The sequence below is a fragment of the Salarias fasciatus genome, chromosome 12, assembly GCF_902148845.1.
Source record: "Salarias fasciatus chromosome 12, fSalaFa1.1, whole genome shotgun sequence".
In the NCBI taxonomy this organism is placed as follows: Eukaryota; Metazoa; Chordata; class Actinopteri; order Blenniiformes; family Blenniidae; genus Salarias; species Salarias fasciatus.
The window spans coordinates 18,179,861-18,192,413 of NC_043756.1; the positions used below are offsets into that span (position 1 = coordinate 18,179,861).

A 12,553-nucleotide genomic window follows, 5' to 3' on the forward strand; every position below is an offset into this window, starting at 1 on the left:
GTGACAGAATATAATGTGAACAGAAAGGGTAACAATGGCTGCAGGACTGTTCTGTTGATGTGTTTGTCACTTCCTGTCGAGTTTGGGAATGAAATGAGAGGTGACTGGAAGCGTCGCACATTTGCAAAGTATTGTTGGTATTTTACTAAACTGAGTGCAAAACAAGCTCCCTTTGAGCTCCCTCACCGGATTCCACAAAACAATGGCAAAAATCGTGATTTAACTCTGAACACAAATGGATTGGCAACCAGTGAAGTGTTTTCTCCCTTCCCGGTTCAAAACATTGGCTGCTTTTTGCAAGCTGAGTTCAATTTTCTTACTCTCAAATATTCATTATGTTAATTTTAGCAGAAGAGGAAACACTTTCATTGCCCACTAAGTTGACTGGAAACAGCTGAGGTCCACTGACTACTTTGTCAATATCTAATTTAGTCCATTGAAAGCCGTACAACAGGAGCCATTACAGCACATCACAGTGTGACATGAGCACAAAGGAAAGGGATGGTGGTGCTCCAAGCAGAGATTCAAACATTAAGCAGACACATCTGACAGAAGATTGAACCTAGATATCGGTTTGTGCTCAGGTACATATCAGGAGTTTAAAGACATTGGCAGCTGGACAGAAATAAGCAATACTCAAAGGTCATTTGGACCCTTGGCACTCACAGGTGATCAATAGAGTGATCAATTCCACATATAACCTGCGTCAGTGTCAGGAAGACCTTTGCATATCGTCCGGTATCTACTTCAACCCTCAAGTTGACGAATTGAATAATAATTAAATAGGAAAAACTTCAAGCTCTTCAAAGTGCAACAGTGATCAATGTAACCTTCAACCAATGCAGTCATCAATCTGCTGAAACAATTCTGGATTTCCAATTGAAAAAAGTGACTGGACAATAAGAACGACTGATTCAATGTGGATTCTCTGAGCGACACATATTTCAATGCATTCTTGAAACGCCGCTGAGGGTTGACAAGCGTCTGAGTCACAGTCTGGGTTAAGGTGACAAAGCGGGGATAAGAAGGAGAGTGTGAGGCAACTACAGACCTTCTCTCCCCCCATGACCAGAAGGGAGAGGAGGGATGGAAGCAGGACGACATTATTACTGGAGGGACGCTGAGGGCTCACCTGTGTGATTAGTATTGGCTGCACTCCCAGCAGCCTGCAGCATAATGTATCATGAAGAGAAGTAGGACAGTTCTGTTCCCTCTGTTTTTTTTCTGTATTGACAGAGTGTGTGTGAAAACTTGTCAACTTTTAATTTATTAAAAAAAAAAAACACACACACACACAGATGTATTCTTAACTTTGTCTTAAACGAGCATATGATAATAGTAAAATTCCTTCAATGGATCTAAATATCACATCCTGGACTGAATTTAAAAAAAAATACAGCCATGTGAAAACACAAAGTGTATTAGTATATGTTGAATTACTCATAATTGAACTGAAATATTAGAAAATACTGAAAAGATCCTCTAGAAATGATAAAATCAGAATATCACTGGAATAATATAATGATTAACAATAACAGTAATGACAAAACTTGTATGCTCCCAGTATATAAACTGAAGAGCCCTGTATCAATAATCTAAGGTACATTTGACCATTTTCAAAGTCAGTCCAAAGACAGTCTGAGTTCGATCCTCTCACGAGACTCATTCAAGCTGTACTTTATCTCCCGAATAATCACAAGGTATGTTTAGGTTGCAATGTCAAATAAATCAATTAAAGTACTATCTGCCGTTTCCGTTAAGAGCCGGCTGGACTTGCAGCTCAGTGCGCTCCTATCATGAAGACAGATTTGCGGGGCAGTTGAGGAAAAAGCTTTTTGACAGTAGAAATGGATACACTCTCGCGAGGAGCAATGGTGACAGCTGGAATGGCGTTCGTGACTGAGGGCGGCTGCTGTATAACAAACAGACCGGCGCGGTGTGACAGCTCACCTGGGAAAGAACAACGCAAACCCATGAGTTATATCCTGATTGATGGTGTTCGTGCATCTGCTGTAATTCATAAATTAATACATAAATTACCGCCATTATTGCATGAATCTAAATGCAGACATCTGTCACACTCCAGTAACACACACTTTAATCCGGCTGCGATCTGATGCTCCAGAGATGAAAAAACTGCAAGCAATGCTTCATTCAGAACATTAAAGATGGCTTGTAGCAAGCATGGTGCACACACACACACACACACACACACACACACACTGATCAGCCGTAATATTAGAACCACTGGAATAACATTGCGTAGTTTCCCTGCTCTGTGCTTTGTTTTTTCTGCATCCTTCTGATCCGAACAGACATATACTGTGGCACCTGTTTGAGCTGCCCCAGCTCGTTTACTCATTGGCTGGGTCCTTCAGTCCCGACATGCATCACCGGCCGCTCATGACTTTGACACCAGTTCATCACTTTTCCTTCCCTGGAACACTTTTTTTTTTTTAAAACACAAACGGACCACTGTTGATTGGCCACAGTTTTGAGGACCTACTCATCTGGTCATCACAACTTTGCCCTCAGATTCTTATGCTCGCTGTCTCAGCTTCTAACACCTCAACTTTGAAAACAATATATATGGATGTATATTTGAAGACTTACCGCGGTTGATCCATGTTTCTGCGAGCCACCGTTCACAATAAAAACAAAGCTTCACCGACGTGACACTGAATTCGAGGTGGTTTATTTCACAGATGCTGTCTGAAGATTGTAAAGATCCACCGCTGCTCATTTCTATACCAACACACGTGGCCACTCAGAACAGAGCAGGTGTGTTTGCTGTTCAGTCTGGATTTGAATGAAAAATGACCCCTTCGCTCTGAATTCCGTGCCTTCCTGTTTTATATGAAAGAAAAAGCCGTTTTTCATCTGGCTTTGTCGGCCAGTTATCTTTCAGTTCCACTCCTCTCACTGCGCCATTGTTGCACACATGAGCTGATCGTTCCCATGTCGCTGCAGTTTGACTGGACTAAGAATGACTCCAAGAGTTTATTGTTCATGGTCTGCATGAAACTGTCCCACTGAGCCCATAAACCTCATTAATCAGCGGACAAAGGTGTGACACTTAAATCGGCAGGCCTCTCATTCTCAAAACAATTCAAAGAGATGAATGCCAGCAAGACATTTGAAGACACACACACACACACACACACACACACAAATGCATGCAGCACAGGAATGAGTTGACACATCAGGATCAGCGGTACTAATACACTTACTTGAAAAGTGCATGCCATAGACACGTAATGATCACAAATGCCGAGAACTCCAGGTTCTAATTACCGGCTTCCACAGGCGGATAAGAACTGCCACTTCTAATCAGGATCAATAAACGGAGACGTGCAGGCTCTCTCACACATGCTGTCCTGGCACTTCACCGCTGCGAAGACCTACACACAATAAACACGAAACAATCAGGCAGCTGTGCATGCACATTAGGAAAACAGACACGGAGATGTATCATTATCTGTGAGACAAGTTCGTTTTAAGTTAAAAAGTGTTTAAAAAAAAAAGGAAGATCATGTGATCTCCTGCGTGGGATTCATATGAGAAAATACAGCTTATCTTATTCTGCAGTAAGTCTGGGTAAAAGACACTTTGGATGTCTGATGGTCTGGTTACACTTGTCAGATCTGGTTTGAATAAACAAAACAACCTTCCTGCGATCTCTGCATCAGTATAGCTAATGTGTGGAGGTGTGAACTAAACTATTTAAATATTTGGGGGCAGAAAATCCTCTGCAATCACTCTTGGTAAACGTTCTCATGAAGCTTGTGCCAGAAAATAAAATAAAATTAAAAAAAAACCCCAAAACACTATGAAAATCAGAGGCAGCCACAACAGTAACCTGCCTGTTGTTGCTCATCAAGAAACAAGAAAACTGACAAAGTTTTTATAAACAACTATAGAATTTCAAGTCTTGTCAAACACAGGTCCATTTTCAGACAGATTGGGAAATCTAATACTGATTTCCACTGGTTCAGTTTGCCTCAGTTTCCCTGAGTCCTTCCAGCCTTTCAGTTGAGTCAAGTGACTACAGTGACTAACTGTAGCTTCATATTTATCAAACAGATGTGAGGGTGGATCTGGATTTGAGGGCTTCCTTCCTGCAAGAAAACAAACAGAAACACATCTAAAATTAGAAGTCTTTTTTTATTCCTCGGTCCTCAACGATTCAGTGGCCCATTTGAGTTTTCAGCATTTATAATATTTGGTGAATGCTGAATTAGTTTGGCTTTGATTTTTAAAGGGAGATTCAAAAGGCAAAATGACTGCTTCAACATTTTTCAGTGCTGTGCTATAGACATCTTCGTTTACCACGGTGGCTTTCAAAGTGTGGGATATGAGAATTTCATAGTGGGACACAGCAGCAGGAAAAATCTGGGGCTCTGTTTTACGAAGAAAATGATTACAGACATTTTCATATTTGGCTTGACTACAAATTAAATGGAGACAACCAGAATGATTATTAGCAATTTTAGTGCAAAACTATAAGCGAAGAGCAGTTTTCTGATTTTTTTTAATTTTATCATTATTTTTTTTTATTTAACATAAATGTAGGCACCTTATAAAATAATAATTACTAGAAGAGAAATATAGCTGGTGGTAATCTGAAACTAATCCAATAATGAAATGCAAATTATTGACAGATTGAGGTGAACCTCCTTTCTGTCATGCAAATCCTAAAATAATTAACAATAATCTGAGGTTTTTATCAGTACCTCAAAAACTACTCTGTGGTCAAGTTTCACGGGATGAAAGAGAAGTGGGAGGAAGAAAGAAAAATGAGTGAGTCCGTTGGATTTATAGTGCTGCTGAGGAAGAAAAGCCGACCCTGCAAAAGAAGACTGGAGCAGAATCTCTAATCGTCTCTCTGCAGTCTATAAGCCACTCCGGTGACCAGTTGCCAGAAGTACATTTATTCTTCAGCAATTAAGACAAATCGGTCGATGCTGTTTGCCACTGACTTTGTTTCCTTGTCCTTTAGTGGAAAAAAAACGCTGCTCGTAGGAAAAGTTGGGAGTCGTAGAAGATCTGTTGAAAAGTATGTTAGATTTGTTTCCCCTACACAGTCTATACTAAATCAGAAGCACGATGGGTACAATACATATGTAATCATTAAAAGTTATCTGCTTGGTTATTGCTGCAATGTTTGTCAAGAGCTGCAGCCTTTATAGATCTCCTTTGTGGAACATAGAGAAAGCTGAATTGTTTAGCAGATTGGTTATAGCTATAAAACAGTTGAGCTCCACAGAATACAAAACATTTAGAAATTACATGAGTTATTCGATGTATGAGCTGCTCCTGCAACCTGAAATACTTTCAAACTGCAATCAGCAGCCTTAACGCTGATCCCCGAATGACTCATAAAATTTCTCCTCGCACTGTGAGGTAGTGGCTCGCCTCGCACTCCATCAAATTTGAGTTTGCATGTTTTTCCATGTGTGTAGTTTTCTCCAGGTAGGCCAGCTTCCTTCCACAATCCAAAAACTGGATTTTCAAGATGAACTGGTGACTCGAAACTGCTTATACGACTGTGTCTCTTTCACTGTCTTTAATCCGAGTGATCGCTCAATAGTCGATGGTGCCTTGACCAGGCGGAGACTCCACCTCATGTCACCCTGACGGATGGACTCCTGATCTCCAGATAAGCTACTTGATGCCTTTGGTGATGTCCTCACGTTTCTGAGGTCTGCTGCTGGTTAAATGTTAGTGCACACATTTGTTTCTCCTTGTGAAGCAATAGATTAGTTTTAGTTACTCTGCTGTTTGATGTAAATACATCAAGATATATAGAGATTTTAAAAAAACCTCATTGAGATTATCAGTGAAATAATATATTAAAATGCAGTCAAAATATTGAGTACGAAGGACTCTCAAATGCTCTGCCGGTGTGTTTTGTTTCTCCATTAACAGCCAATTAATTTTCTCTGTTCTCTCGATTAGTGCAGTTATTCCGCCAAGGTTATTATCTTACCATCCACAAAACACTCCTATGGTCTCTGCTATCATATACAACCCTGTTTTTCTCTGGTCTAATACAAAGACTATCTGATCACAGGCTGACTCAATATGCTATTTCCCCTAAAGCACCTTCCAGCACATCCCCTGCTTACCACATTTCTCTTCTTTAGGGGGCCGAGGCGCTCCTCCTCCTCCTCCTCCATCATGGTTTACATCACTGATGGTGCAACCTTGTGGTGCCTTGAAGACCACCGCTTTACCTGCAAGTTATTAAACTTGATAGCTTTGCCAGGGCCACTGTGTCTGATCTGCTTCAAATAAATACGCCCAATGGAATCAGACAGCAGAAAATATACTATCAGAAGCAATATCAAGGGCTCAGTAGGACCGCTGTTCTCAGCTGCACACGTCGTGCAACTGCAAAATATACACGGGGAAACTTTTCTGGCTGATAACTGCAATTTATTGAAGGCTTTGGAAAACGCAAACAAGGATTTCTTTCGATCAAATCAAAATCGGATGCATCATCAAGCGAAACGCCCGTCGACTGCAGGTGGTTTTCAAAACTTCATAACTGCTGTCATTAACAAAATTCAAGTAAAGAAATGTTACACTGTCAAACTAGTTAAGAAGTAAACACAACTGTAAAAAGGTCTTCTGTATTGAAGGAGAGATAAGGCTCAAAGCATAAGGCTGTAATTCTGACTGCTACTCAACTCTATCACAGTGTCAAAGGAGCGAGTGTCAGGGTCATCCCCTTCCCAGGACAAACCGAATGTTAGCAAGGAAACCATGTTAATCCCCCGAATCCCTGGAGGAAGAATAGAAAAGGCAGGGAAGGGCGCACGCTTTTCATCTCACACCCAAACGGTGGTTTCCTCCGGGTTTCAAATTATGACAAACTGACTTTTCTATTTGGCATCAAACATTCACATGCAACTCAATACTCCGTTACTAATGTCTTCAAGAAAAAAAAAAATCTGGTCAAATCAAAAACAGATGCATCTCAAAAAGTATGAAAATTGCTGATTTACCATTTAAATTTTGATAATAAAATTAATTTATAACAGTGTAACATTTTGAAAAGTTTCATCCTAACATCAAATGAGGGTACTCTGGTTCGATTCCCAGTAACACAAAGTCACTGCGCTTAGCTTTTGTGACAAAGGGGTCAGAAGAGTTGACACTTTGACCGATGAACAAAACAAAAAAGCCTGGAATATTTCAAAATGTTTGGATTAAACTGAAAAGAAAAATAATTTATCCATTTAATTCTAACCTTTTGAGAAGCACCTATCTCTACAACGCACGGCCAGTGGAGAAAAAGAATGATGCATCTTGACTTTTACAGAAATCACCACACTATATTTTTTGAAACGAGTCCGTCCGATAGACAAGTTGCAACAATTCAGAAGGAGGCTCTTTGTGCAGCCTCATTTGCACAATCCTGAGGCACCGCTCCGCTCCGAGGCCTTCCGTCGCTGTGTGTAAGCATACTGATGTGAGAACATTAAAAAAAAAAAAAAAAATACATGTGAAAGTTTTTTTTTTTGTTTTGGTTATTAAAGTGCTCCAACACACCATCAATTAGCAGCAGTATGTATATACATATAAATGTGGTTCAGCACTCTTTCAAATCAGCCATGTAAAAATCCCTCATTTACATTAAAAAAAAAAAAGAAAAGAAAAGAAAAGAACACTCCCTCTCACCGAGTTTAAAAACAAAGAAAAATGCTCTGGAGTCTCCTCAGTAGTTACATCAACTTGACCTTATTTATGACAAAATTATATATTTTTGTAGAAATGAAAGAAAAATTAACATGAAGTAAAAACAAATTAAAATTAAAACATCGTCATGCAGGACATCATTCATACTATACATACATACAAAATTACATTTCTTCTTCTTCTTTTTTTTCATTTCAAGAATAGATTCTGTAAACACTGCTTTAGGTCCTTTGGGTTTGGGTTGTCCGTGTTTCTGCTACGTCTGCGTGCTTCTCGATAGAAAATAGTCCGAGGCTCCTGCTCTGGCACCTGCAGAGGATTTTTGCTTCATACTCCCAAAACCCCTCCAACATTCATACCGTTGTTGTTTCAGATTTTTTTTTTTTTTAAATCTAATTTACATTGAAACCACAAAAAGTGAAGAAACTAGAGGAATTGAGTGGAAGCTCTATAGTGTGGGGTTGTTTTCACGTGGGTGGGTTCAAAGTGTTGCAAAACTGACATTTTCAAGCACCCACATGAATCTTTATAGACAATAAAACAATAACAAAAAAAAAAAGTTGGGGTGATAGCTGAGGAGAGTCAACAAGGCTAGGTTTGATTATAGATAAGGCATAGCATGGGCAGAGGTTGGGAAGGTTTGAATCGGGAGTTCACGGGTTGGCAGACGGTTCGCCTTTTTCAGTACGATTTCAAAAACATGGGTGGAGGAGAGCATTAGGCGAAGATGTGTGAGTAAGGTAGTGAAGGACTGGTTTATTCAGAGGCCTTGCAGGAACTCCTGGAGCTGCCTGACGAGCTCCGTGTCGACGGTCTCCATCAGGACGCCGAAGCCCTGGTCCCCCATCAGGGCCTGCTGCACCTTCAGCTTCTCATAGACGTACTGCTGGAGGGAAACGCTGTGCACCGGGTCCTCCAGGGCCAGCTGCAGCACAACCGAGGAAATGACAGAGCGCAAAGAATTAGATTTAGCTGAAGGATGTGTGTCCGTGTGAGTGCTGCAGGAGGAAGACGACAGATTGCAAACACATTCAGTCCATTTGCAAAAAATGAGCTCAATATTAGACACGAACATGAAGAACCATTCGGTTAAAGTCCAGTCTTGTCCTATTTTGGCCTGTTAACTTTACTTCCAAGCACATGTCATATCCACACTTATCTGTGTTTGCTGTGCTGATAAAGATGATTCAAATGAGTTTTTTTTTGCAGATGACTCAATGTTTGGTTGTGCAAAACTGCATGTTTATGGCTGTTTAACTTCTGCTGAGCATCAATGCACACAGTCTGTCCTTTATGGTCGTTTTTGTACAGAATAAACAGTAGAGACAGATAAACTAAGGTTGTACATGCAAAGTATGTAACAGGAACAAACAAAAGTTCAGCTCTATACGGGGTACTTCTCCTGAGCAAACGAAAACATGCTTCAACAAAGAGACAAAAACACAGTTCTTTAATCAATCATTAATTTGCATCGTAATATATCTGCATACATACCTGCCATCCAACTTTTTTTTGGCTCATAAAAACTGAAGAAACTAGTTACTTGGACCTGTTATTATTTCCACTTTTGATGTATGCATCAGACACAAAACTTGCACCAGAATAAAAAATGATTCATTATTTGAAGATGCTGCCATTCATCTTACACTAAACAAAGAGCCGGAGGAATAATCCTGACAATAGAGTAAAGAAAAGCAGAAAAGTTGGATGGCTGTGGGATGTCATTTATTTTCGGAGAAGTGAACCAAGGACAGAGGCAACCTGCACTCCGTCTGCAAATAAATTAGCGGGTCGCAGGAGTGTTTCACTACATGCTGCGACTTGTTATTGCGATTAAATTTTTTATAACTGAAGATACATTAATTGTACTTGATGAGAACTTTTCAAAGACATGAGCAAAACCACTTTTGGGGTGATTTTCACTCTGTTACACCACACACTTCAGTCTGAGAGGCATGTGTGTGTTAATCTCTCTTTGATTTCCCTACAGACTAATTACTGTTGTGAGGTGATGTTGCTTGACTTCCCTCCTCAAACCTTTCAGAAGTGGGTGAAAGCGATAAATTTCACAAACAAAAACTCCCCTCTGTGACTAACCCTTTTACTTCTGGACCGAAATGTCATACCTCTGTCTTCAGGATTACAAACCTGGCTGATGCACAAGAAAAAAAAACAAAAAAAAAAAAAAAGGTTGATATTATATTGTAATGACAACTCTGAGTCTCCAGCCAATCACTAGAAACAATACTTGCCATGCTAATTATCTCTCTGTCATTACAGTGCAATCAAGCTACTAAAGAGTGGCTGCTGGAGAGAGGCTTAATGGAAAAAGTGTCACCCAACCTGCATAATTACATTTAGGATAAAGGCGAGGACAGAGAGGGAGTAAGTCGCTTTGTGTGGGTGCATTTGTAGCTTTATTTTATACGAACGTTTGCGCTTTGAGGAGCTTTGATCCTCTGAAAAATTGGGAAATGTGCAGAAAGACTAAAATCTGACAAATTTTGGTTTATTGAAATACAGGCAATTCAAAGTGTGTTGCTACAGTGAAAACTGCAAAGAGGGGTTGCATGTATAGAGGAGAAAGTATAAGTTAACATTAGAATAAGCATAAAAAAAATTGACAATAACATAATTAATTGAAAGAACAAAGTCTGAGAGCTTGTGACAGTCCATACATTCATATCTGCATTTGAGAGTTTGCCTGAACAGTGTAAATTTGAAGAAACTGGAGACAACAGAGCAATAAATGAGATCAGAAAATTCTGAAACCCGACACAATGCAAACACAAATGTGAGGCGTGAGCCTGGAACTAAACATTTTTTTACAACGCCAACAACAGGGCGCTGAGATAAGGAGCGATGCACTTAGCACATGCTGCGTTGAGACGCCGCACAAAACAGCAGAGATACAAAACAGTGTTACGAGTGCAGCTGTTATCAGCACCAACTGTAAGCGCGATCTGTCGTCATCCCCCGGGAAAAAACAGAGACGGCGACGAGAAGCAATAAAAGAAGCGAGGAGACATTAGGATGCGATTGCTATGCGGAGGAAACATTTGAGAAGGGGCGCTTTGAAACAAATGAAACGCAAATAGAGAACGAATCGTGAGATGCTGAGGAGGAATGGATGCAGTGACGAGGTAGCGGTGACGGAAGCTGGATTATGTGGGACGCGGAGCGAGTGGGCAACGGCTCTACCTCATTCAAAGACAGAGAGGAGGGAAGAGATGAGTGGGCAGCGTGAGAGGAAACAGAGAAGAAGAGAGACGGATGAAACGCCGGGCCCTGTGAAAGCCCTCATCTCTGGAGTAATCCCCAGACTGCCGCTGCCCTTTTACCAGAGCGAACAAAGTAAAGAGTCTCGTGTTATTATTGTAAAAACATCAATGTCAATTTAAAAGCAGCCTGTTCTGGGAATTTGGAGCATTTTCCACAACATCCAACACATTTAGCGCAAAACACACTCCCCAACAACAAAGGCGTGTTTGACGGGCCCGCACAAAGACGAGCGCCGTGCCATTAAAACCCCATTGTTGCCTTGGTAAATCTGGCCCTAACCAGCGTAGACAATTTCACAGGTTATCAATTCACAGAAATAACAACATGACACTGGAATTCATTTCTTCAACCTTCTGACCTTCGAGACCTAATCTCTTTCTTCTCACAGACGTTATTTTACTGTTGTAGGTTACTCTACTCAGTGGAAAAACACATTCGGGCTGAAGCAGAGGATATGAAAGGAAAGCAAGCCAGGCAGCCAATCGCTTACTGGAGTTAATGATGCAACAACCTGTACTTTTCCAGCCTTTATCTCATATCCCGTGGCACCTCATGTCCAACCGCAAACACACAAATATAGTGCATGAGAGCTCACACACTCACTTCAGTGTGAAATAACGAGCCAAGGGGCTGCATGATGTACTGAAGTGTAAAAACTGTATTGTGCGAGGCGATTCTGAGGGCGTTAGGTTCAGTGGATTACACTTTAAGCCGATGCTTATTTCATCAGCTAATTTATGATACATTGTCCACGGCCTCGCCACACGGTCGCCGTCTGAGTCTCTGACTGCATTCATAAGCAGCCTTTGAGTGGTCAGCTTATAGTCAAGACAACACGGCGATTTGCTCATACGGCAGACAAAATGTTCAAAACCTTTAATTTATTTTACAGGGGTAATTCTTTTCATGAGCAGTATGAACGGCAAAGATGAAACAAGGGCTAAATTCTACAATCTTTCGAATTTTTGGGCTCACTTTTTGTTTCCAAAAACACTGATTTTGATGAAATCTGGCATTTATGTCTTGTAGATTCAAAAGATGCGCTTTGATGAAATAAATGAACGTTTCAAAAGTCTTGGGATGATCGCAGGGGAGATTGAAAAAAAACCCATACTACATCCAGCACAATCAAATTGAACTGTAGATTTGACAAACTGAAATTGTAGCTGGATCAATATGAGATTCTATCTATATGTAATGACAAACAAAATACACACAGACTACCCCACTTGATAGATTTTTCACATATTTCATGTATTGGGCTAGAAGCAGTATCTTTACAATGACAACTGGAGGTGGCTCCAGCCCACCATGACCCGATGGATGGATGGACAGATGGATATGTTATGTTGTATATGAGATCAGGGTGCATCATTTTGAGGAGCACAACGAGCTGGCAACTAAATTATCTCAACGCAGGCTTATTTCATCCAGGAGTTCAATCGGCATAAAGAGCATCTCCAGAAAACCGGTCTACTTTCCAGAGTTTTTGTCAGGTTTGACTCCGATCAGCAGCTGTTTGGGCATTGGAAGCTGTAAACGTCAACCAGGCTCAATCCTCAAACCA

General features: G+C 40.6%; 1 protein-coding gene across 3 annotated transcripts in view; it reads right to left on the reverse strand.

Moving 5' to 3' along the window:
• Nucleotides 1-12,553, reverse strand: part of ipo11 (importin 11) — a 140,544-nt gene that overhangs the window by 13,001 nt on the left and 114,990 nt on the right. For 2 of the 3 annotated variants that reach the window (XM_030104710.1, XM_030104712.1), the window contains exon 30: nt 7,892-8,629. In XM_030104710.1, coding sequence (XP_029960570.1) covers nt 8,465-8,629 — 165 coding nt within the window. In that variant the 3' untranslated portion in view covers nt 7,892-8,464. Of the gene's footprint in view, nt 1-7,891; nt 8,630-12,553 lie in introns of those variants that run through there. The other variant, XM_030104711.1, reaches the window with a different exon arrangement.